At 21.4% G+C, this 23577-nt stretch overlaps 5 protein-coding genes across 5 annotated transcripts; 2 read left to right on the forward strand and 3 right to left on the reverse strand.

The window, feature by feature from the left end:
• Nucleotides 1–370: 370 nt before the first annotated feature.
• Nucleotides 371–9338, reverse strand: PBANKA_1208200 (kinesin-4, putative; the record flags this gene model as incomplete). Its single annotated transcript, XM_034566133.1, has 3 exons — nucleotides 371–467; nucleotides 665–790; nucleotides 931–9338. 3 exons carry the CDS (start codon nucleotides 9336–9338, stop codon nucleotides 371–373), a joined length of 8631 nt encoding a protein of 2876 aa, XP_034422760.1.
• Nucleotides 9339–11401: 2063 nt separating this feature from the next.
• On the forward strand, nucleotides 11402–13734 carry PBANKA_1208300 (heptatricopeptide repeat-containing protein, putative; the record flags this gene model as incomplete). Its single annotated transcript, XM_034566134.1, has 2 exons — nucleotides 11402–13498; nucleotides 13636–13734. The coding sequence occupies 2 exons, from the start codon at nucleotides 11402–11404 to the stop codon at nucleotides 13732–13734; spliced, it is 2196 nt and encodes a 731-aa protein (XP_034422761.1).
• Nucleotides 13735–13828: 94 nt separating this feature from the next.
• Nucleotides 13829–14622, reverse strand: PBANKA_1208400 (ribosomal protein L43, mitochondrial, putative; the record flags this gene model as incomplete). The annotated part of the gene is made up of 2 exons (XM_034566135.1): nucleotides 13829–14134; nucleotides 14287–14622. 2 exons carry the CDS (start codon nucleotides 14620–14622, stop codon nucleotides 13829–13831), a joined length of 642 nt encoding a protein of 213 aa, XP_034422762.1.
• A 1021-nt stretch (nucleotides 14623–15643) lies between these two features.
• On the forward strand, nucleotides 15644–16504 carry PBANKA_1208500 (PI31 domain-containing protein, putative; the record flags this gene model as incomplete). Its single annotated transcript, XM_034566136.1, has 1 exon — nucleotides 15644–16504. One exon carries the CDS (start codon nucleotides 15644–15646, stop codon nucleotides 16502–16504), a length of 861 nt encoding a protein of 286 aa, XP_034422763.1.
• Nucleotides 16505–17176: 672 nt separating this feature from the next.
• PBANKA_1208600 (DNA2/NAM7 helicase, putative) lies at nucleotides 17177–21976 on the reverse strand (the record flags this gene model as incomplete). The annotated part of the gene is made up of 1 exon (XM_034566137.1): nucleotides 17177–21976. The coding sequence occupies one exon, from the start codon at nucleotides 21974–21976 to the stop codon at nucleotides 17177–17179; it is 4800 nt and encodes a 1599-aa protein (XP_034422764.1).
• Between the last annotated feature and the right edge of the window lie 1601 nt (nucleotides 21977–23577).

Below are 23577 nucleotides of genomic sequence, written 5' to 3' on the forward strand. Positions count from 1 at the left end.
TATTTGTTTATAAAGGAAAAATGATAATTCAAATCTTATTTTCATGTAAAATGGTTGAAAGTATTGTGACTTAAATTTATAATATAAATAAAAAAACAGTGGAAATAATTTTTCCCAAATGATGTTAAAAGTTATTAAAGAATTTTGAAAAAATTAATGATCATAATTGCTAAAATAACAAATATTAATACATTTTTTAAATTTAAATTATAATGCATTAATTTTTCCACAAAAAAAAATATTTTTTTTCTTTGTGTGTATGATTTATAACATGTTATTTAAAAAAAGATTGGAAACACGCATATAAATAAATATATACATGTATATTATTATGTTACATGCATTTTCATATTAAAAATGGTTTATTCTCTTATTTCTCATAAAAAATCTTAATTGATCCATCATTGGATGCTGTCAAAAAGGTATTTTCATGATAGGCAATTTTATTGATAGGGCTTGTGGAATGTCTAAAAAAAATAAATGCCATTATATATATAATATATATAATTTTTATCACTAATACATTTATAGAATAATTATTTATATGTGTGCATAAATATTTTCAGCTCGAAAAACAAAGGATGTCTATTTCATCGTATATTATAAGGTCATATAACAAATCATAGATTTAAGCACATAGCTATATATTTATATGGATAATCACCTGAACATTTTTCCAATTTTATTAACCATAAGATTCATGCATATATTATGTAGATCCATCCCCACTAAAAATTTGTCTGTTTCCTTAAAGAAAATATTACAGTCCCACATTTGAATGAATCCGTCTCTGCAAAGGTTTAAAGTACATAGGCATTATATATGCATATATATATTGGATAAATATAAACAAGTTGAAAATACAAAACACACGCACAAATTTTTATGATTAATCTTGTCAATCTGTTTTGAACTTTTTTGCAATTATACCTGTCCGTTGTAATAAAGTTATTTCCTTGATATTTCGACACGCATGTTATATCAACTTTGTGAGCATTTTTAATTATTTTCATAAATTTATTAAATTCATTTGATGCTCCATCTGTTGAATAAAGCCAAAAACGAAGATGAGAATCCCTACTTCCAGATACAACTAATGAATCATAATTTGAAAAAATATTTTTATTTTCATCAAAATTTTCATTAATATTATATGAGTGATTTTTATTTTGTATCAAATCTGTAAGAGGAAAATAGGAAAGGGATGTGCACCAATCATAAGATGGTGGATAAAAAGATACCCATCCCTTTTTCCATATTTTTACAGTTTTGTCTCGGCTTGCTATTATAATATTTTTTAATATATTTGTATTTTTAAAATTGCTTTTTGTATTTTTTTTCATGGGTATATGCGTTATATATTCTATTTTATTTGTTACCGGTATTTTAGCTAGCCACATATTATCACCATTTTTTCTTATATCAAAAACTTTTATAAAATTTTCATTTCCACATGCGCATATACAATATTCGGATTGAAAATTTTCTACTTCTTTTATTATTTTTAGTTTATCTTTTGAGTTTTGATCCCCAATATTAGATATATAGTTATGATTTGCAATATTTTCATTTTCACAATTTTCTCTATTATTATATTGCCCATCGTATGTCTCATTTTCATTTAAATTATTAGTTTGATTATTTTTAACATTTTCATGAACATTTCCATTATCATTTCCCTTGTATGATCCCTCAGTAGGAAAAAATGAAGATAAAGCATCAGGCTCATCAATTAGTTCATTTCGATTGTTCAATAACGTTGGGTCCGGTGTTTCACCGTTTGAATTCCCATGGTGCAATATAAAAGGAATATAATTAGATCTATCACTTAAAAGAGAAACTAATAAACTTCCATCATTTTTATCACTATAATAATATTTTTGTAAAAATTTTGGACTTATTCTAATATCAAATAAATGTACATAACTATTAATGCCAGCAAAAAAACAATTATTTTGAAAAGATATAATTAAGCTATTTATAAATGTACTTTTTTCGTTTTTTATATTTATATGCTCATAGTTCCATATCTCTTTTTTATTATCCCATAATTTAATACTATTTAATGAGCTACTTAAAAATTGCAATGTATTATTGTTTGTTTCCTTTACACATAAACCACTTACTCCATATTTATGACAATTTTTTATGCACATATTTTTGTAGCTTTTTTCTGATATTAAATTATTGTAGCTGTTCCCACCAGTATTTAAATTTTCATAATAGTTATAATTTTCATAGGAAATATTATTCCCTCGATTATATATACTAGTGTTATTTCCATATATGGAATTAGTATATTTTCCTTCTGCATTATTAATATTTCTTAATGTATCAACTTTAATAGTTATATCTTTTATTTTATTTTTAAATGTATTAATACTTTCTTCATGTATTTTTTCCATCTCTTTTAAATATTCCTGATCTATTTCACAATTAAATGAGTTATTTTGTTCTGTTTCAACACCAGTACAATTTCTATTGTTCATTTCATTTCCTTTATTTTTATCTATCATTTGTCCAATACATTTTGTTGGATTACATAAATTATTTCCTTCACCATTTATCATTAAATTTTTATTATTTTTTCCACTTTTATTATTACTTGTTCTTTTTTTTTCTTCATCTATAGTTTCTCCTTTAGATGGAATAGAATTTTTTGTTTCTATTTTTCTTATTTTTGTCTTTAAATTTATTGATCGATTTTTTGTTTTTTTATCCTTTCCATCAACCATCAAACTATTTTTTACCTTATCATTATTATTAGTAAGTTTTGCATTTATTGTTTCTGTATAATCTTTTGTAACATTTTCTTTTACTAAATTACTATTACATTTTTTCTCCATTTCTTTACATATATTTTTATTATTCTCATTATTTTTAATTTTTTTGGGAACCATTGTGCAAATTTTGTTTATATTTTTTTTAATTTTGCTTATTTCTGGTTTGTTTATAATTCCATATGCCTCACTCTCTTCATTTGTATTGACTTTGTTTATATCAACATCTTGATTATTGCACTCATTATTTATATTACTCTCCGTATGCCCTGCCACATAAATGTTGTCTGGGTTGTTTATTTTTTCAGGATCTTCGATAGAACTAATGGATGCTTTATTTACCGTTTCATAATATATAGCATCTTTTTTATTTTTATTGTTTGGAGAAATAAATTGAGACAAATTTTCTGTATAATTTTGGTTCCCCAAATTATTCACTATTTCGTTACAATTTTCATCTTTTTCTTCATTTTGATCAGAATATAATATATAGCAATTATCTATTGACTTACGTTTAATATAAGAATTCAAGGGCATATCAAATAAAACTTTTAATCCTGGGTAATTATTTTTTTCTCCTAATTTTTTTATACATTCCTTATTATTTTCGCAATAATTTATAAGATTTTCAAATTTTTTTTGGTCTATTTTTTTATTTATCAAATTAATAATTCGCTTATTGGATATCTCAACTTGTGTATCAATATCATTTTCATGATTTAACGGATCCGAACTTTTGATATTTTCATATCCAATATAATCATAATTGGGGTTTACAAAACGATTGTTATTTTTTTCCATATTTAATTTATCAGTATCATATAAATTGTTTGAAGGTTTTTGATTATTTTCATTTAGTACGTTCGGGTTAGTAAAACTAGATAAAATCATCCTTTTTTTGCTACAATGGTCTAAGTAAATATTTTCCATTAATCTCGATTTATTACTTCTTTTTTTTAAATTGATTTCATTATTATTTTGTTCGTAATTTGTACCCATTTCTTTGTATAAACTATAAGTGTTCCTTCTCTTATATTTTGAAATTGGATTTTCCAAAAACTCATTATCTAAATTATTTGTCTTATATAAATATGCAGTGCTGTTAGGATTAAAATTTGTGCTGTTTTCTGTGCCTTCCAAAAATCTGGAATTGAGAATATTTTTTCCCTGTTTAAGAATTTCATAATTTTTTTGATTTTTAAAATGATCATCATATTTTATATTTTCTATAGACAATTTTTTTGAATAAAATTGAGAAAAATAATCATTTTTTTTAAAAAGTTGATCAGGTGGTGACATAGTAGAATTATTCAATAACAAATCATTTGTAAAAACAAAATTATTATAAATTTTTGATATAAATAAATTTTCTGAATAAATAAATTTTTTTAAAGAATTTACTTTTTTTTCATTTTCTTTCCTTTTTTTATAATTATAACATAATTTTTTTAATAAATATTTTACAACTTTTTGTAGCATCACTTCTTCTTTTTTTTTAATCAAATTTCTTTTTAAATTTTTTATATTTTCATTGGATTCTTTTAATTTTTCTTCATAATATAAAACATCTTCATCAATTTTTTCTTCATAAAATTTGTTTGCTAGCGATTTTTCAGTGTCTTTATTTCTTTCCCCTATATCTACTACCAAATTTATCGATTCATAATTTTGTCCATCTACTATTTCATTTTTCTCATTATCTTCCCCTTCATTTTGTCTTTTCACATATAATGCTTGCAATATTTTGGATACATTTTTATTCATAAATTTTTCATTTTCTAATTTTATTCTAATAGGTGATATTTTTTTTTTTGTATTTTTTTTTTTTAAAAAATCCTTCAGAAATTTATTTTTTTTTATATCATTTTTTAAAATATTCTGAAACACATATTCTTCATCTTTAACCTTATTTATCGACTGTGCTAAACTGTTGTTTCTCTTTTTCAAAAATACTGAAATATCAGAATTTTTACATGCTGAATTTATACAATCAGAAAAAATACTATCTATTGTTGAAATTTCCCATTCTCCGCTAGGATCTAAATTATTCTTATCACTTTCAGTATCACATTCCATATCGGTATTCATATTGATTTCTTTTTTCATTTTTTCATTTATGGTAATTGGTGCAATATTTACCTCATCAACTAAATTTGATTGATCTATTAAATTTTCTGTCTTTTCTTCAATAATTTGATCATTTTTTTTAAATTTTTTTTTATATTTATTATTCGTAATATTTCGAATGAGATTAATATTTTTGCTTTCATTTTTTTCAACCTTATCATGGATATTTTGTTTTTTTTTCAATTGTTTTAATTGCTCAATTAATTCTTTATTACGCTTAAGCAATTTAGAATATGCTTGTTTACTTATTTCTTCTTTCTTTTTTAATTTATTAATATAAATTTCTTCTCTTTCATGCAGTTTTGTTATTAAGTTTTCTTTTTTCTGTATAATATTATTATGTTTTTTTTGCTCTTCTTTTAAAAGTGTGCTTGTTTTTAAAAAGTTGTTTTTCATTTTCATGATATCGACTTTTAAATGTTTTATTTGTTGTTCATTTTCATTTAATTTTTTTTGAATTTTTTCTTTTTCTTTTGTTATTTTTGTTAAATTTTGTTTCATTGATTCGATATTTTTACAATTTTTATTATTATTATTACTATTTATTTGTAAATATTGTAATTTTTTTTTCAAATCAACAATGCTATTAGTTAGTATCTCATTTTTGGTGTTGTATTCCTTCTTTTCTTTATTAACTTGTTTGATTTTACAAATATCTTGTTTTATTATTTTTTGCAATTTATTTAATTTATTTTTCAAAAAATTTGGAGATACATTTATATGATCACTGCTATTTGAGTACATATTTCTATGGGACTCATTTTCACTACTATTAAATTGTTTATATTTTATTTTTGTTTGGATATTTTTAAACTCGTGTAACGATTCTTCTATACAACTTTTTGAATATTTTAAATCACAATTATCAGAAATTTCATCATCATTATTTGTGGATTCGTTTTTGTCATAACAATGATAATCCTTATTATTAAAATTTGGTCCATTTTTTTTTTTTCTCTCTTTTATTACCATTTTTTTGTCAAATTTTTTTTTTAATTTTTCTGAATGATCAAATAAATCGCCATAAATATTATTACTTGAAAAAAATAAATTCGAAAAGACAAAATCATGATAATTTTTACCCAAAGAATTTTTATTTCCATCCTGATTTTTCAACATTTGATCATCCTTATCATTTTTATTATTCATTTTTGATAACATTTCCTTTCTTTTTTTATATTCCCTTAAAACTTGAAAATACCAATCTTTTTCATTTTTATTTCCATTTAAATAATTCACTATATATTCCACAAAAGCTGTATTATTTTTGATATTACTACTAATATCTGTGTCTGTATAACATTCCCTTATTTCTTTTTCTGTTCTTTTCCGTTTAATTTGATTTTTTATTTCGCTTTCTAATTCAATCTCGCTATAATAACCCTTCCGAATTTTATTACCCCAAAATAAATTGTATGCACTTTTAAGTTTATTCAAAGAATTGAATGATTTTCCAGTATCTTCATAAATACTATGCCTGCTATTATTATTGTAATTTTTTTTAATTTTTTTTTTTGTCATTTTTTTTTTATCATTATTATCCTTTTTGGGAAAAAAAAATTTGTAACAATTTTTACCTTGAGGATCGTTGCCTGATTTCCCACACTTTTCTTTATTATATTTTTCATTTAATTTAATTTTTGAACCTTTTTTCATTTTTTTAATAATTTTATTTAGTTCATTAATTTTTTTTTCATATTCTTTATTTTTTTCAAAAATATTAATATATTTTTTATTTAGATCATTTAATTTTTTTTCATTAAATTTATTTAACTCATATTGTCTAAAAATCTCTTCTACATATTTTTTATCTTTTTCTAAATTTAAAAATAAATATTTATTTTCCAAAAAGCTAAAATCGAAATCTTTAGTTTCTTCATTTCCTTCTATTATATTGATTTTTTCACACATTCCACAAACTTTATTTAATTTTATTGGCACCTCTTTCTTCTCATTTTGTTCAACACCATTATCAGTAGTACTTATGATTCTCTTTATTGTAGAATCATTTTCTGGTAAAAGCTCATTTACAAATTCGAGATCAGTTTGTTTGTTTTTTTTATGAGGAATTACATTGCTTGTCATCTCGTTGTTGTTTTCCTTTTTACAATTGATTCTATCTAAATAATTATTTTGACAACCAATTTTGCTGTTTTTTATGGAATCTAAATTATAGAGTTTATCATTTTTCTTAATATTTGTAATAGATGATACTTCAGAATTGCTGGAAGGAATTACATCAAAATCTTTTTGATTCTTTTCTATGTTAGCTAATTTTGGGGGAATATAACATTCTGGATCGTTAATAGAGTAAATAGGAGAATTGACCTGATTAACATAATTTTTTCGTATTAAGGATATATAATAAAATATTAAACACATTAATTTTTTTCTTTTAATATTTAGATTTTTAATTTTTTTTAAAAGTATACAATTTTGATCAGATAACTCTTTTAATTTTTTATCATCAGCAAAATTGCATTTGTCTTTACACTCAACTTTATATTTTTTTAATTCTAAATTTAAATTAAATAATTGTTTTCTTAGATCATTAATTATTAAATTATTCATATCATAATTTATTATTGGATTGTTTTTTATTTTTTTAGTCCTTGCTGCATATTTAACTGTGCTAAAAGTTTCATAAAAATCAGAAGCTTCGATACTTATGCATGCAATCATAACAGTTTTACTATTACCTCCTAATGAGTCTTGTAATATTCTTGTTAATTTAGAATTTCTATATGGTATATGTTGAGCTTTTTTTTTATTAGACAAACCATATATAACATTACTTAATGACAATAAACCATAATTAATATTGATTGCTTCTTTCAATCTGTTTCCTTTTGTTTCAGTTCTTTTTGCCCTTTCACTTCCTGCCAAATCAACAAAATGAAGTTTAGAGCAAATTATTTCTTCTTTTTTTTCATTTTCTTCTATTTTATTAACATTATTTGATTCGGATGTGTTAATTATTCGTTCATTCAAAGGTGCATTAGTCAAATCATTTATATCACTATTGATTTTTTGATTTCCTTTTTTTATATTTTTTGCATTTTCTATATCTGCATTGACATTTATTTCATTTGTTGTCCCATTTTCCACTATTACATTTTTTTTTTGAATTAAGTTAATTGTAAAAATTGCATGTGATCTACTCGATTTATCATTCATAAATGTCCTTTCTGTTGTTCTTAATAAATTTCCTTTATGTAAAATTGCAAATGAATCATTTACATTTGAAACTTTAGCAGTTTTAACCCCCATCAAAATTATTTCCTTTTTATTTATATCTTCTCTTATTGATATATGTTTATTTAATTTATTATTATTATTTTTTTTTTTATTATTTATTTTTAAATCCTTATTATTAATAAAAGTACCAATAGTTGAAGTATTACATTTATTTCCAATTTTTTCATCATAATCTTCTTCAGTAAAATCGATAAGATCTATTATTTCTTCGTTATATATTTCAATATATGTGCATGATGTATCAAAAGTTACATTATTTGTTTTTTGTTTTTTATCAATCATATTAAATATATCATTTAAAAATCTTGGCAAAATACCAATATTTTCTGTTACTTTATTTATATAATCAAATCCCATAGTATATGTTTTACCTGAACCAGTTTGCCCATAAGCAAATATTGTACAATTATAACCCTCAAATAAATTTTCTAAAAAATTATCAGACAAATAAGAATAAACATCTTCTTGCTGAGTTTCTTGTTTAAATACTTTATCAAATAAAAATTTTTGATTATTTATACATATGCAATTATTATTATATTTTATATTTTTTTCATCATTACAATTTACACTTTTTCCGAAATCATCACAAAATTTTTCTCCTTTTTTTTTTGGTCGAATCCTTACAACAACTTGGCAATTATTTTTATCAAAACTAGTTCCCTCCTCACCTTCTCGATTATTTTGATCACTTAATATTTCCCCATTATTATCACTTAAATCACAAATTTCATCATAATTTTTATACTGATTTATTTTATTTACTCCAATTTTTTCATCATTAGAACTTGAATAATTATCAAAAACCGATTCTATGTCTTTTGCAGTAGATAAAAATGTATTTACATTTTCAGACTCACGTTTCTTATTTTGTATTATCTCATCATCATTGTGCATATCAATTTTGCTATTAAATAATCGAGTATTTTCATTCTGAATGTTTATGGCGACATTTTTATTAAATTCGATATTGTAATTGTTTATATCAATTTTGTTATCCATTAATGAATTGCTTTCTATATTTTTATTTACATCTTTTAAAAACACATTGTAATTTAAATGCTCATGTTTATCAGGTTCGATATCAAAAATGCTCTGATCTCCCTTTTTGTTTTTTTGGCTATTTTGTTCATAACTTCCATTTTTATCTTTATTCCCTAAATATTCGCCCATTATTATTTTTCAAAAATTTTAACACAAAAGAACCCACATTTACAAATATATTTATGTTTGCACATATTCATACACATTGAATCATGTAACATATATATACATCTATATGCACAATAACCTGTAAAAATAGTAATGAACATGTGTTCTATCTATGGTTGTATGGGAAAATGATGACGTAACTAAGCTTTCTGATATTGGGGAGCCAAAAAATATATAAAATAAATAATAACAAATATTGCTAAGTAGTAATAATACCAGCAAATTGGTGAACTCATATTTTAAAAGGCCCCACTGAATCTGTTAAACATTTGTAGTTTTTTTTGCTATTTTCAAATTATTGTAAATACTAATTCATAAAAGTATATAAATATGTATGTACAAACTTTTTATATTTTCTTAGGGTTTTTATTTTGTGCATATGATAGTATGTTTTTATATTTATTGGACATAAAATAATATAAGCTCAAAATAATTTTTGTTATTATCCTTTGATAAGCTATATATATAATGTGTATAGATAAAATATAAATATGGAGCTTTAATATATGAATATGGCTTAGATATTAAAAGACGAGATATTCAAAAATCGCACAAATGTATACATATATATCATACATAAATATATATTCATTCAAACACTTGTGTTTCGAAATATAAATATATAACACACATGATTTTACTTTACCAATATGATCACCTTATTATGATATAATAATATATGTAGTATTAATGGTAAATATTTATGTAACATGTAAAAAAATAAATAAAATAAATGTAATATAAATGGAAAAATTAAAAATAAAACGAAAAACAAACAAAAAATAATCCCATACTATACACATCATATATGCATATAATAATACAATTTTACACTTAAAAAATGGGCTTATAAATACATCGTCTTATATATTATTTATGTAATTTTTTGCGCATATTGCACAATTATTACTTGTTCAAATAAATTTTGACAAAAACTGTATTTTCAAATTTTTTATATTTTAACGAAAATTCATGTTTCACTAAATAAAATCAATTATTTTATGATATATTACCAAAAAGTATAATATGCTTATGAAAATACTTAAACTTATATTAAAATTGAAATTAAAAAAATTAAAAAATACAATTATTTAAAAAAAAATATTTTATAATTATTGTAATTACAGCACAAATTTTATTTCCCAATTTGAATAAATCTCCATAGTATATTAAGTATATTGATTAGTGTTACACATTATTGGCCGCTATCATAATTTTTTCTCATTACATTTCTACTTTTGTTTATTTTTATTTATTCATTTATTTATTTATTATTCGCAGTTATATTATTGTTTTGTAAAAAAAAAAATGGAAAAATTGGAAATTATATAAAATACCATAAAAAATCCAGCGCCTAAAAATAAAACTGCATACGAAAAAAAGTAGCTATAGCATTCAAGAAAATTGTTCAAAATAAATTAATTTAAAAGGATATGTCAAATATAAACCGTTCTAGTTGTGTGAATAAAAAACGCATATAATTTCATAAAGTTTGAGTTTTCCACATTTTTCGTTAAAATATATTTTCATTTATTTGATATCCTATCACTGTTAATCGCCACTGTTGTTTTTTTTTTTAATGAGCATGCAACAGCATAATGTAATGTATAATTTTTTTTTTAATTAGGAATATATTAAAATAAATAGATATACATAAATTATATGAGGATATGTATACTGTTTTAATCTTTTATTTTTCCTAGCGAAAAGGATATTTTATTTTATAAAAGTTTATAAACTAATTATAAACTTTATGGGCATTTTAAAAATATTCCTAATTATGTTTGCGTGCCATGAATATATAATAATAACAATAAAAATAAATACAATGGGCTTAAAATAGTAACCCAGTGTATATTTTTGTTTTGATTCATATTTTGAATATTCTCAATTTTCTTTTTTTTGGTGATTTTAAAAAATTCCAACCCCTTCCCAAAACTTCACATTTCGATGCTGCATATCGAAATGAAAAGTCGCATTATTACATATACTTCTTCGATTGTTATAACTATATTTGAATAAAAATGAAAAGAGTTTTGGAAAAAAATAGATTTAGAATAATCCATAAATTTACAAGGCTTTATAATAGTACTGGGACTAATGAGCATAGAAAAAATAATAACTCTATTGTTAAGAATGATAATTCAATAATAAACTACAAAATGATATTAGGGGTTAAAAAAATTGAGATTTCCAACTTATCATCATTGTGCAGAGACTTTCATAATATTTTTCGAATAAATAAATATGCATTGCTAAAATATACAAATGATATATTACCATTTATAAAATATTTAAGAACAAGTGAAATTGCTATGATTTTACACCATTATGCACATATAAATTATAATAATATAAATTTTTATAATAATTTATGGAATCAAATCATAGATAAATTATATGATATAGATTGTAAAGAGCTAGCTTTGATTATATATAGTATGGGTAAAATAAAATATTTAAATAATAAAGATATGATTTTACTTTTTGAAAGTGAAATAAAAAAATGGATAAATAAATTAAGTGGCAGAGATTGCTCATTAATATTAAAAGGATTGAACAATTTAAATTATAATAATAATAATATATATTCAATAATTTATGATAGAATATTAACTATTTCTGATGATCTTAACTTATTAGACATATGTATAATACTTAATACACATAGTAAATCTAAAAATATAAACATAAATATATTTGAAATTTTATTAAATAAATCTTTATCATTCTATTCTTTTTTAAATGAGCAATGTATTGCTTCATTATTATGGAGTGTTAGTAATGCCAGTATAAAATCCGAAAAATATTTTTCCCTCCTTACCCTCAAACTCAGATTGTTAATGCATGAAAAGTTAATCAAAATTTCCGAGATCAGTCAAGAAAAAACACCTGATCACGATGTACAGAATGTCGACATAAAAAAAGATGGGACCCGAGATAAAGCCCCAATTAACGACCCCAACAACAGCAAACTCTTAGAACGACCAAAAAAAAATGTAGATCAGTCCCAAAAAATTGTAGAACAGAATAATCAAGGGAAAATTACTAATGACAATGATAATTTTTTTGAAAATTATAATGAAGTCATTTCAGAATCACAACCATATGATAGTGAAGATAAACAAGATGATGATAATTTAAAAAGTTTAAATTACGAGATAAGTATGAACAGTTCATGTAAATATGAAAATTTAATACCTTCGATTATCTATTCATTTGGAAAACAACGAACATATTTAAAAAATAATATAAATATAAATAAAAAATTATATAATCATATTATTAACAGTTATAATGCTCAAAATTATATAAATAAATCGCCAGTTGATACTGTGCATATATTTGATACGTCTCGAAATTTTTTAAGAGATAAAAATGTGTTTAATAATAGTAATATTAATGATAAAAATAAAACAAAATTAAAAAAATATCAAAATAAAATATATTATGAACATATTATTTTTATAATAAATAACTACTTAACATATTTTATAAACAATGTGCATTATAATGATTTAAAAAATATATTATTTGGGATAGCAAAAATAGAAATGTATATAGATAAAAAATTATTTAATCATATTTTTGAATTAATTATACTTCATGTTAAAAAAAATATGTATAAAAGTTATGAAATAATTAATTTATCAAGATCTTTATCCTTATTGCCACATGTACCCACAAATATATGGATAGACATTTTTGAATTTTACAAAAATAAGTTTGTTTCAAATACAAGTGTAAAAAATAATTGCTATCTATTTTATATATTTTCTTTTGTTAAAAAAAAATTAAATAATTATAATTTTGATTTATGTTTAATTGAGCATATAAATAAAAAAATTGTTAGTATTAATGAGGATGATGTAATAAATGTAATAAAAGCTTTGATCAATCTTAATTATTATAACAACGAATTAGTAAATAACATATCAAATTATATAGAAAAAAATTATACAGCTTTTAATTTAATAGATATTGTATATATATTAAAATATTTCACATCCATGGATTTAAGGAATACAAATATTTTCTCATTATTTGCTTTAACAGTTAAAAAAAATAATACAAAACATAATTATGCTATAATTTCAACAATCTCGTCTTTTTATTTACAGGTTTGTGACTATATATACATTTTATGTGTATTATAATAAAAATGTATTATCTTTTTATTAATGAATCTTTGTTTTTATCATTTTAACTATTGGTTTATATCATTTACAAGTTATACATTTCACTTTTCTCTTTATAGATGAATATATTCCCTAAAACAATTGAGGATATATTATTACAGGAAAAAAAAAGTAGTGAAATTTGTTTCAAAACTGAAGAAATTATTTGTGATGAATAATTTTTTTTAAATGCTTTAAAACTTTCACTTTATATTAATCATTTGTGCATTCTAAATTTTATTATGTAATCTCTTCATGTTTTTGTGAATATTTTTAAGCTTTATAAAATTTGTAAAAGGAATTAATATGAGGTTCCTTTGTATCAGCAGTGGATGTTGGTTCACTTTTTTTTGTTAAGCTATCCTCAAATGGAAAACAAAAAATATTTTTTAAATATTTCTGATCAAAACCTTTAGGAAATAAATTCTCATTCCCCCACCTTCCATTTCCCTTTATAACATCATGATTTAAATTTAAGCTTTCTCTTGTATATTTTGGCAATTTAATATTATTTTTTTTTTTTTTTTTTAAGTATGAAATGGCATTTAACTCACTATATATACTGGGACACCACAAACCCTAAATAACAAAATGTTGATAAATAAATCATCAAATACAAAATGTGTGTATGAACATTATTTTAAGTATATATATGGAGAAATGTGAATATAAGTACATTATCAATTTACTAGGTTAAAGATAAAAATAAAAAGAATAATTTTTTAAATTACTTGAATAGTTCGCCTATTTGAATAAACTTTTGGCCCTCCATGTTTTAAAAAATCTGTATTTCCAGCACTGTCTTTATATAAGTTGATAATATCAACAATATGCTTTGATTTAATATCTTTTAATGATATTTCATATCTACTATTATTTATATACTCAAACGTAGCTAATGGTTCTTCATATTGTTCATGATGAATTTCAAAATTTAAATGTTTATTTTCTTCTTTGTAATCTGGTAAAATAAATCTCAAAAAAAATCTTACATTTCTGCTGCTATGTCCTGTTTCACTATATCTTAGTAAAATTTTTTTTAATTGATACACACCATTTGAGCACATTGTTTTGTTAGCAAAAAAAAAAAAAATCAGTCACAATGTTTTTACCCTACTCATATAGTGTGTGTATATATCCCAATATATTTATATATAATTCCTGCATTTTACACATCTATAAATATGTATATATCATATATATTGCATGTAAAATTTATTGATATAAGTAAGGAATGCAAACATGCGTTCTCTTTTCAAACACTATTTATTGTTCATTTATTTAAGCATGTAACATTTTTAGAAAAGTAAATAAAATTAATTAAAATTAACGAAAAAATATACCTTCAAAAAAAAGCAAAAAATACATATAATATAATTAATAATACATTTTGTTTTCCCAAAAATGAAAAAATGACGAATTTTTAAAATAAAATATCGAAATAAATGTATATTAAAAATATATGGGTATGTATATGTACAAATAGTGTAACTATATTTTCTTTTTATTCCAATTTTTTTATTTTTTCTCAATTTTTTCATTAAATATTTGAATAGTTAAGTCATTACTTTGCTTGTATGCTATCTCACAAAAAAAAATCAAAATAAACTTTACACCTTTAATATACCCTAAAAAATAAGCCACAAGGAAGCTATATTTTTGAATTGGTATTTTATCAAAGTTCATAACAAAACAATTTCTATATATTTATAAATAGTCACCATTTATTATTATCACGGTGTTTTAGTTTACATACTATTTTATTTATTATACTTTTTATATTGACTTTTATATATATTCGGTCAAAGCATAAAATATTTGACAAGTTATGAGAAAAATGCAATATATCGAAGAATTTTATCAGTTTTTTCATATTTTTGCAAAAAGAAAAACTTCGAATCATATATAAAAATAAAAGCATATTAAATAAACTGTATAATTACAAATTCTGCAGCATTTTTATACTCTTATTTACTTAGCCCGTAACATCTTTTCCCATAAATTTTATCAGTTCGTAAACTGAAATAAATATTTTCAATTTTAATAGTATTTCCTCTTTTTTTACTAAATAATTTTTTTGTCTTTTAAATGGAAAAGTGTGAAACCTTCAAAGAGCTAATACAATTATTTGGGGATTTAAAAAGGGAAGATGTTTTTGTTTTATTCATCCATGGTTTTATTTTAGATAATGATTTTTCTTACAAATTAAATAAAGAAAAAGAATGTAAATATAATGAAGATAGGAAAATACAAATCTCAAACGAATATATAAAATATACCCCATATAATACAAGTGATAACTTTTTTATAAGTAAATTATTAATAGATCCAGAATGGAAACATAATTCAGGCAATTATAATTTTATGTATAGAAATAAAAAAAACAGTGAAAATGCTACTTACAATTTAAATATATTGAAAATCGAAAAATCATTAGTTATTCAAATAATTAATGTAGAAAATCCTTCAAATATCCATTCAATTACGATAAATATGGATGAATATATAAATGAAAATAACAAAGAATGTCTAACAATTAAAGATAAAATTAATTTAAACATACCAAAATTAAAAAAATTATGTCAAACACATATATTATTTAATATGCAAAATAATGATAATAAACAAAAAAAAAAAATTAATAATCTTATTATTGAAACAAATGAACATAAAATTAATATGAGCAATTCTAATTCATCAGAACAATTACGTGTTTTTCAAAATTTTAATGATGATAATTTTGATGATAAAAACCCAATAATAAGACAAAATTTAATACCTGATTTAAGAAATGGTAATAATATTTTAAAACCTGATGGCTTATTAGTAGGGCCAAATAACAAATTTTTTAATCCACAAAACTTGCGTTATGACCCTATTGGCCCATTTGGGAATGAGCCAAATGCCGATATAAATCCTTTTGAATTTCAGAACAATTTTCCTTTCTAATTTTTACACTATATGTATATTATTCGCTTTTTTTTTTACAAAATTTCTATATATCTCCTTCAATAATACTATTTTTAAAACCGTTTTATTCTTTCATTTATATTAGGTTTATACATTTATTAAAATGATCAAATAATTTTATATAGCTAGCTATTTTTTCTTTTTGTATACACTTTCAGCAAGATATATTACCCACATGTATGCTTACATTTTTGAAATGATATTAATTTCAACTATATGAGCATAGGGAAATTTCCCTTTTACTCAGTTAAATATAAAGTTAATTATATTTACAAATTTACACTGAAATAATAGCTATATGTAGCCAATATGCAAATAAAATTGTAAAAATAAATAATCTAAATAAAAATATGGACTATTTTATGCAATCTCATGAATATTTTTACAAAAAAAATTATTATAATAATATGCATATGCTTATATTATATATGTTTGCATATGTGTAAAACAGGATTAATAATTTAAAATATAAAGACAAACCGTTAAAAGAAGGATTAAAAGGAAATGGTTAGCAGTATGGTGCCATACACTATATATATTTTATTAGTAAAATTAGCTATTATCCACTCTAAAAAAATCAAATCAAATCAAATCAAATCAAATATTTCCTTCAAGTTTTTCTTTATTTTTATTTCAAATTAATGCGTGTAACTAATGTAAAAAAATGTTTGAAAAATTTGGCAAAATACATTTCACTGCAAAAAGGAGTCCCGTATTCTTTTTACAACAATTATTAAGCGTATCAATAAAATAATTATTATTCTTTATATGTAATATATTATTACGATCTTGTGTTATGTTTAACATATTATTTAACGACTCTTTATCATCATTTTGTAAATTTGTCATATTATCTTCATCATTTAAATTGTTATTATTATTCGTCGAATTATTTTCAGTTAAATTATTTGCAATAGGATTAGCATCCAGCTGCTCTAAATTTTTGTTGACAAAAGATGATGTTGTTATTACATTTTTTTTTTCATTATTATATATATTCATTTGTAAATCATTGGGTTGAGTAGACAAATTATTAGTAAATGTCTCTTTTATTTCTTTAAAACTATTATCATTGATAATATTTTCTTCATCTTTTTCTTGTAAAGATGTGTTATCTTCTTTATCAAAACTATCATTATACAATTCTTTAAAAAAATCGTTAATTTCTTTTTCATCAAATTCTTTATCTGTTTTTATATTATCTTCTAATAAATATTCATTTTTTTCATTTGGTTTATAATTTATATCCCCTTCATTATATATATTGTTTTCTAAATTATTTTGTTTAACATTATTTATATCAAAAGAGTTAATAAAATCTTTTAAATTAAATGTTTCATTCTCATTTTCATCGATGGGAATAAAATTATAGTCAATTATATTTTTATTATAAAATGAATTTTCAATTTTTTTATTAATTATTTCATTTTTATCATCAAATATATAATCTTCATTTATATCTTCTGATAATATTTTCATTTTTTTCAAATATATTTTTTTTTTAATTTTAATTATTTTTTTATTTATTTTGTAATGCTCTATTATTTTATTCCATGCATCACATTTGTTTAAAAATGAGCAATTCCCAAAAATAAATAAATTATATCGAGCACGTGTTAAAGCCACATTCAAACGTTTATAGTTTGAAAAAAAGAGGTTTGAGTCATCCATTTGTTCATCCATTTCCGATTCAGATAGTTCGTTTATTGAATGTGCTTCTTCTGCATTGTCTTCTAATTTTATTTCATTTAAATGCTTATTATCATTAGCTGATTTAATTAGCTCTTTTTCTATACTAAGATTATTTATTTTTTTTTTTTCATCTTTTTTAAAACACCCCCTAGTACGAACACAAATAAATATGATGATTTCTTTTTCTGTTCCTTGAAATCCATCAACTGTTCCTATATCTATAAAGTTTGAAACATTGTTTTTGTATCCCTTTTTTTCAAAAAAATTTTTTAAAGCTTTTTTTAAGAAATATTTTTCAGCTGCATAAGGGGTAATAATACCAATTTTTTTATACCACTCTTTAACATTTTCTGAAGTAAATATATAATGAAGAAATTCTAAAAACTGTAAAACTATTTCACTTTCGTGTATATTAATATATGAATTTTTAATTTTTTTTTGTTTTGAAAAAGATATGTCATAAAAAACACAATGCTGTAATAAGGGAATAAAAAACCAATGAAAATTTTCTTCATTTTTTTGACATAATAATATATCATTAAAATTTGTTGGTAAATTTCCAAATTTATTTTCTATAAATTTTGATAAATTTAAATCAGTTAAAATATATTTCATATTTTTTTTTTTCTCATCATCATCTACTAATAGTTGTTTAGTATATTTTTTTATTTCTAATTCTTTTAATAATACAAATAAAAAATAATTAGCGTCTTTAATTTTATTATTATAATAATATCTATTAGGAAAATGGGAAATATCTGGATGCATTCGATATTGGATAGATAATAAATTATATTTACATTTATTAAATTTATGTATTTTTTGTAAACGCTCAAATAAAGATCTAGAATAATTATGTTTTTTAGCAAATAATGAAAAAACAGTTGCTGATAATTGCTTTGGATCCCCTACTAAAATTATTTTTTTACAAGAAAAAGACAATGGGATTAAAATATCTAATTCAATAGCTTGTGAAGCTTCATCAATTATTATAGCGTCAAAATGATTTATATAATTTGTTAGTGAAATATTTGAACTTGATGATAAAGTTGAGCATATAATTGTTGATGTTTTTAATAAATTTTGTCTATATATTTTATTATCATATTTTTTATTTAAATATAAAAATAACTGTTCTTTAAATTCTAAACTAAATTCTAATAAATCAGAACTTACATTTCCACCAATTCTAGTAACTATAGGATTGAACAAATTTCCATCTTCATCTAAAATTCCTGAATTTGATGAAATTAATCGTCTAAGTATTTCATCTATTGCTGCATTAGATGGTGCGCATACAAGAATTTTTTTATTTTTTATTCGTTTTGTTTTTTTTATGTTCATTTTTTTATTATCTTCTTCTATTGACAATTTAGCCATTTTCCTATTTATATCATTAACACAAAATGGATAGCTTGACTTTTCATTTAATTTACTATTTTTTTCAATATTATTTAAATTGGATCCAATAGAATCCTTATTGTTCACATATGAATTATAAAACAATTCTGCTAAACTTATTAAATTTTTAATTCTATTTTCATTGTTTTTATGTATATCTTCTTCATTTGCAATATTTGCATTATCATTTCCATTTGTGCTAAAATTTAAGACCTGACTTGATGCATTCATAATACTGAGATGTATGTCATATGCATTTTTATGTTCTTGTTTATTATTCTTATTAAAATAAAATGTGCTTGTTTTACTCACTTTTCCATTTTCAGAATAATTATCAAAAAATTCGTCATATTCTAATGCATCAAAACAATTTTCATTAAAATAACAATAATCATTTTTTTTATCATAATTTATCCATCCATATGGACTTTTTTGTGTTTCTCTTTTTTCTTGAGTTACAATCCATCCTAAACCTTCTCTATTTTTATAATTTTCATCAGTTTTCTGTATATCCAGATTTGTTTTTCTTACTATATCACTATTTTCTATTTTATTTTCTTCATTTTTTTGATAAAAAATTAAAGCACTAATTATTCCTAAAATAGTTGTTGTTTTTCCAGTACCTGGTGGGCCCTGAATTAATGTTATTCCTTCATTTAAAATACTATTATTTATAGCACGTAATTGGCAATTATTATATATATTAAAAAATTTATTTTTTAATAAATTTGGTATGCAATAAAATCCTTCAAATTGTTCATTTGCATTTTCTAATTCATCCATTTTAAAATTTTGAAATTTATCAAATTTTTCAATTATGTTTTCTTCGATTTTCAGTATTTTTTCATTTTCCTTAATTTCTTCAAAATTATTTTGTAATATTTTTTTTCTATTTAAATGTTGTCTAATTTTTTCTTTTAGCTCTATTTCTTCAATTAATTCTTGATTCAATTCTGTATTTTCTTTGATCAAATTATTATTTTTTTTTTCACTAATTACTATTTGAGATAATTCGTTTTTTTTTATTTTCATTGTTTTTCCTTTTTCTTCCACATTAGTATATTCATCACCTGTGATTTCACATTTGCGTTTTTTTATTGTAATTGAATTATTTGAATTCACATCCTCTTCATTGGTACTTATATGGTTTCCTTTTTTTGGTCCCCTTTTTTTTCCTTGGGTTTCTATAATTTCACTAATTATCGAGGAATTTCTAAAATTGAACAAATAATTAAATTGCCTAAGTGTTGAAATCAAATTAGTAACTTTTGAAATTTTAACAGAATAATTATTTAATTTATCTTTGTTAAATATATCATATATTATATTTTTTCGAACTTTATCAATAATATCAAAATTTCGAAAATTTAAATTAAATTTTATTTTAATTTTTTCTTTATTTTTTCCAACTACATATCCAAGTAAATGTCGAACACAATATTTTCTCACCATATATATATTTCCATTATTTTTGTCATTTATTTCTTTTTTTACTATTTCTACATCGTTTTTCATATTATTAACATTACAATTATCCTTTTTTTCTTCGCCACTGATTGTAGAACTTGCTTCTTTATCTTTTACATATATACATTTTTTCAAAAGCTCAGGGTTTAGTATTTCATCAATTTCTTCTTCATTACTTCCATTTGATGAACATTCCTCTAAAGTTTCTTTATCATTTTCAACTTGGCTGTCTGTTGAGTTGTCTTCTTTTTTTTTTAAAGAAGCATGTGCAGGTGAAAAAACTAAATCATGCTTCTCCGTTTTTTTCGGAACAAATCGTAACAAAATCAAATCTCCATAAAATATATTCGAAAAGACTAATTCATCAAAAGGTATACTAATATGAAATTCATAATTATACATTTCTTTTAAATCATGTATAATATTAATATTAAATTCTTTTAAACTTTCATTTTCTTTTTTATTATTTATTAATTGTTGTGTTTCTATTAAAAATAATGGAAAATATGAATAAAAATATTCTTCAAAATTTTTATAAACAGATGGTAATGTCTTTATATTTATATCAATTTTTAATCGATTTTTTACAGCACATATATTTAAATTATTTTCACTTCGTAAGCTAGTATAGTAATTCCACCTTAATATTATCCTAACTAAATAATCTGAAACATCAATATATGTGTTTTTTTTTTCTATAATATATGATTGTAATATTAACAATACTTCATCACTTGTTTTATTATCATGTTCATCTTTATTTAAATCTATACCTTCATTTTTTATACTTTCTTCTAATTCATGAAATTCATTATCTTTTGAATATTTCAAAAATATGCCCCAGTTGAAAAATACCTTTATAAAATATTCATCATCCCATTTTTCCCACATTTTTCTCACATTTTTTACAAAAATATACTTATTTTATTTCTATATTTTCAATGTTATTATACACAATATCTTCAAAAATATTATATACATATATCCCTTTGTAGAATAAAACTATGCTGCTCTTCTTAAAAGGAAAAATAAATGATAAAATTATTTTAAATAAAAACATTTTTTCCATCAAATGTATATATATTATCATGAAAAAAATGAATATCAGAGTAATATTTCTTAATCGCAATTTTCAATAACTTATGGGACTATTTTGCTATATTTAGCAATGCACCCACATTTTGTTAAACTTCTCATTTCCTCTTCGCTACTTATATATATTATTGCATTATACTGCGAACAATTTTAGATAGAAAAAAAGAAAAAAAACAGCGGGATAAATGCATATTAAAAAGTATTTTTTTTCGTAATTTATTTTCTCTTAATTTATTTTTTTTATCGTTATTTTTTTTCACATTTTTTGTCACTTTTCATGTTTTAGGAAAAACTAATATGCATAATAATAAGGAAAAAAATATTTCAAATGCTTTATTAATTTATTTTATACGCCCTTTAATAATATATATTTTTTTTGTATTATTATTTACAAAATCACTACTTTAATTAAAATGAATATTACTATATTATATATATTTTCAACCAATGCGACATTTTTATAAATGTTAAAGAGATAAATAAGAACATTGTTTATATAAATATGTGTATATAAATGTATTATATATCCTCATTGTTAAGCAGCTAAAAATATATAAGCAAGGACATTAAATTTTAATGAAACATGTCATTTAATATTTACGATACATTTAGTAACATAGAGTATATCATAATAAAAATGTTTTTATTTTGAACGAAATACAAATATAGATTGGTAAACTATTTATAATTTTATTCTACTAATATAATATATAGAAAATAAAATTCCCTTTAAAATTACAAAAATTTCATATTAGGAATATATAAAAATCGAATATATTATAGTGTAGATCATGAAAAAAAAAAATATTATTTCAACAAAACTTGAAGAAAATATGATATTTAAATTTGTATTCCTATAAAATTTGTTTGACAAAGTTGAATATTCAGAATTTACAATTAATTCATTTTAACTATAGTTATTCAAATTAAACCTTATTAAGGATTATGGAAAATTTTATTATATTTTAATTGGATTTTTATCAAGAATTTGTATATATTTATTTAAATAGTAAAATTTTCTTAATTATTAATGGGAATATATTAATATAAAAAATAAAATATAAACTAAAAATATAATGATATTACCAATACAACAAAAAATATATGAAGAAAAGACGAAAAAAAAATATATGGTTCTTTTTTTTTGTATATAAGTACCAATATTGTACTTAAACATATAACAATAATTTGGTTCAAATCTTATAAAAAAAATTCAATAAAAATTATTTATTTTAACACTAAAAAATATATAAAGAGAAAATAGCACATTTTATTGAAAGTATTTAAAACAATAAATATGTAGGTTCCACAAAATTGCGAACAAATCTATATTATTTATATTTTTATAAAATATATTTCTTTTAAAAAAAAATATAATAGCAACGAAATAGAATAGT

The sequence above is a fragment of the Plasmodium berghei genome (assembly GCF_900002375.2).
Source record: "Plasmodium berghei ANKA genome assembly, chromosome: 12".
Lineage (NCBI taxonomy): Eukaryota > Apicomplexa > Aconoidasida > Haemosporida > Plasmodiidae > Plasmodium > Plasmodium berghei.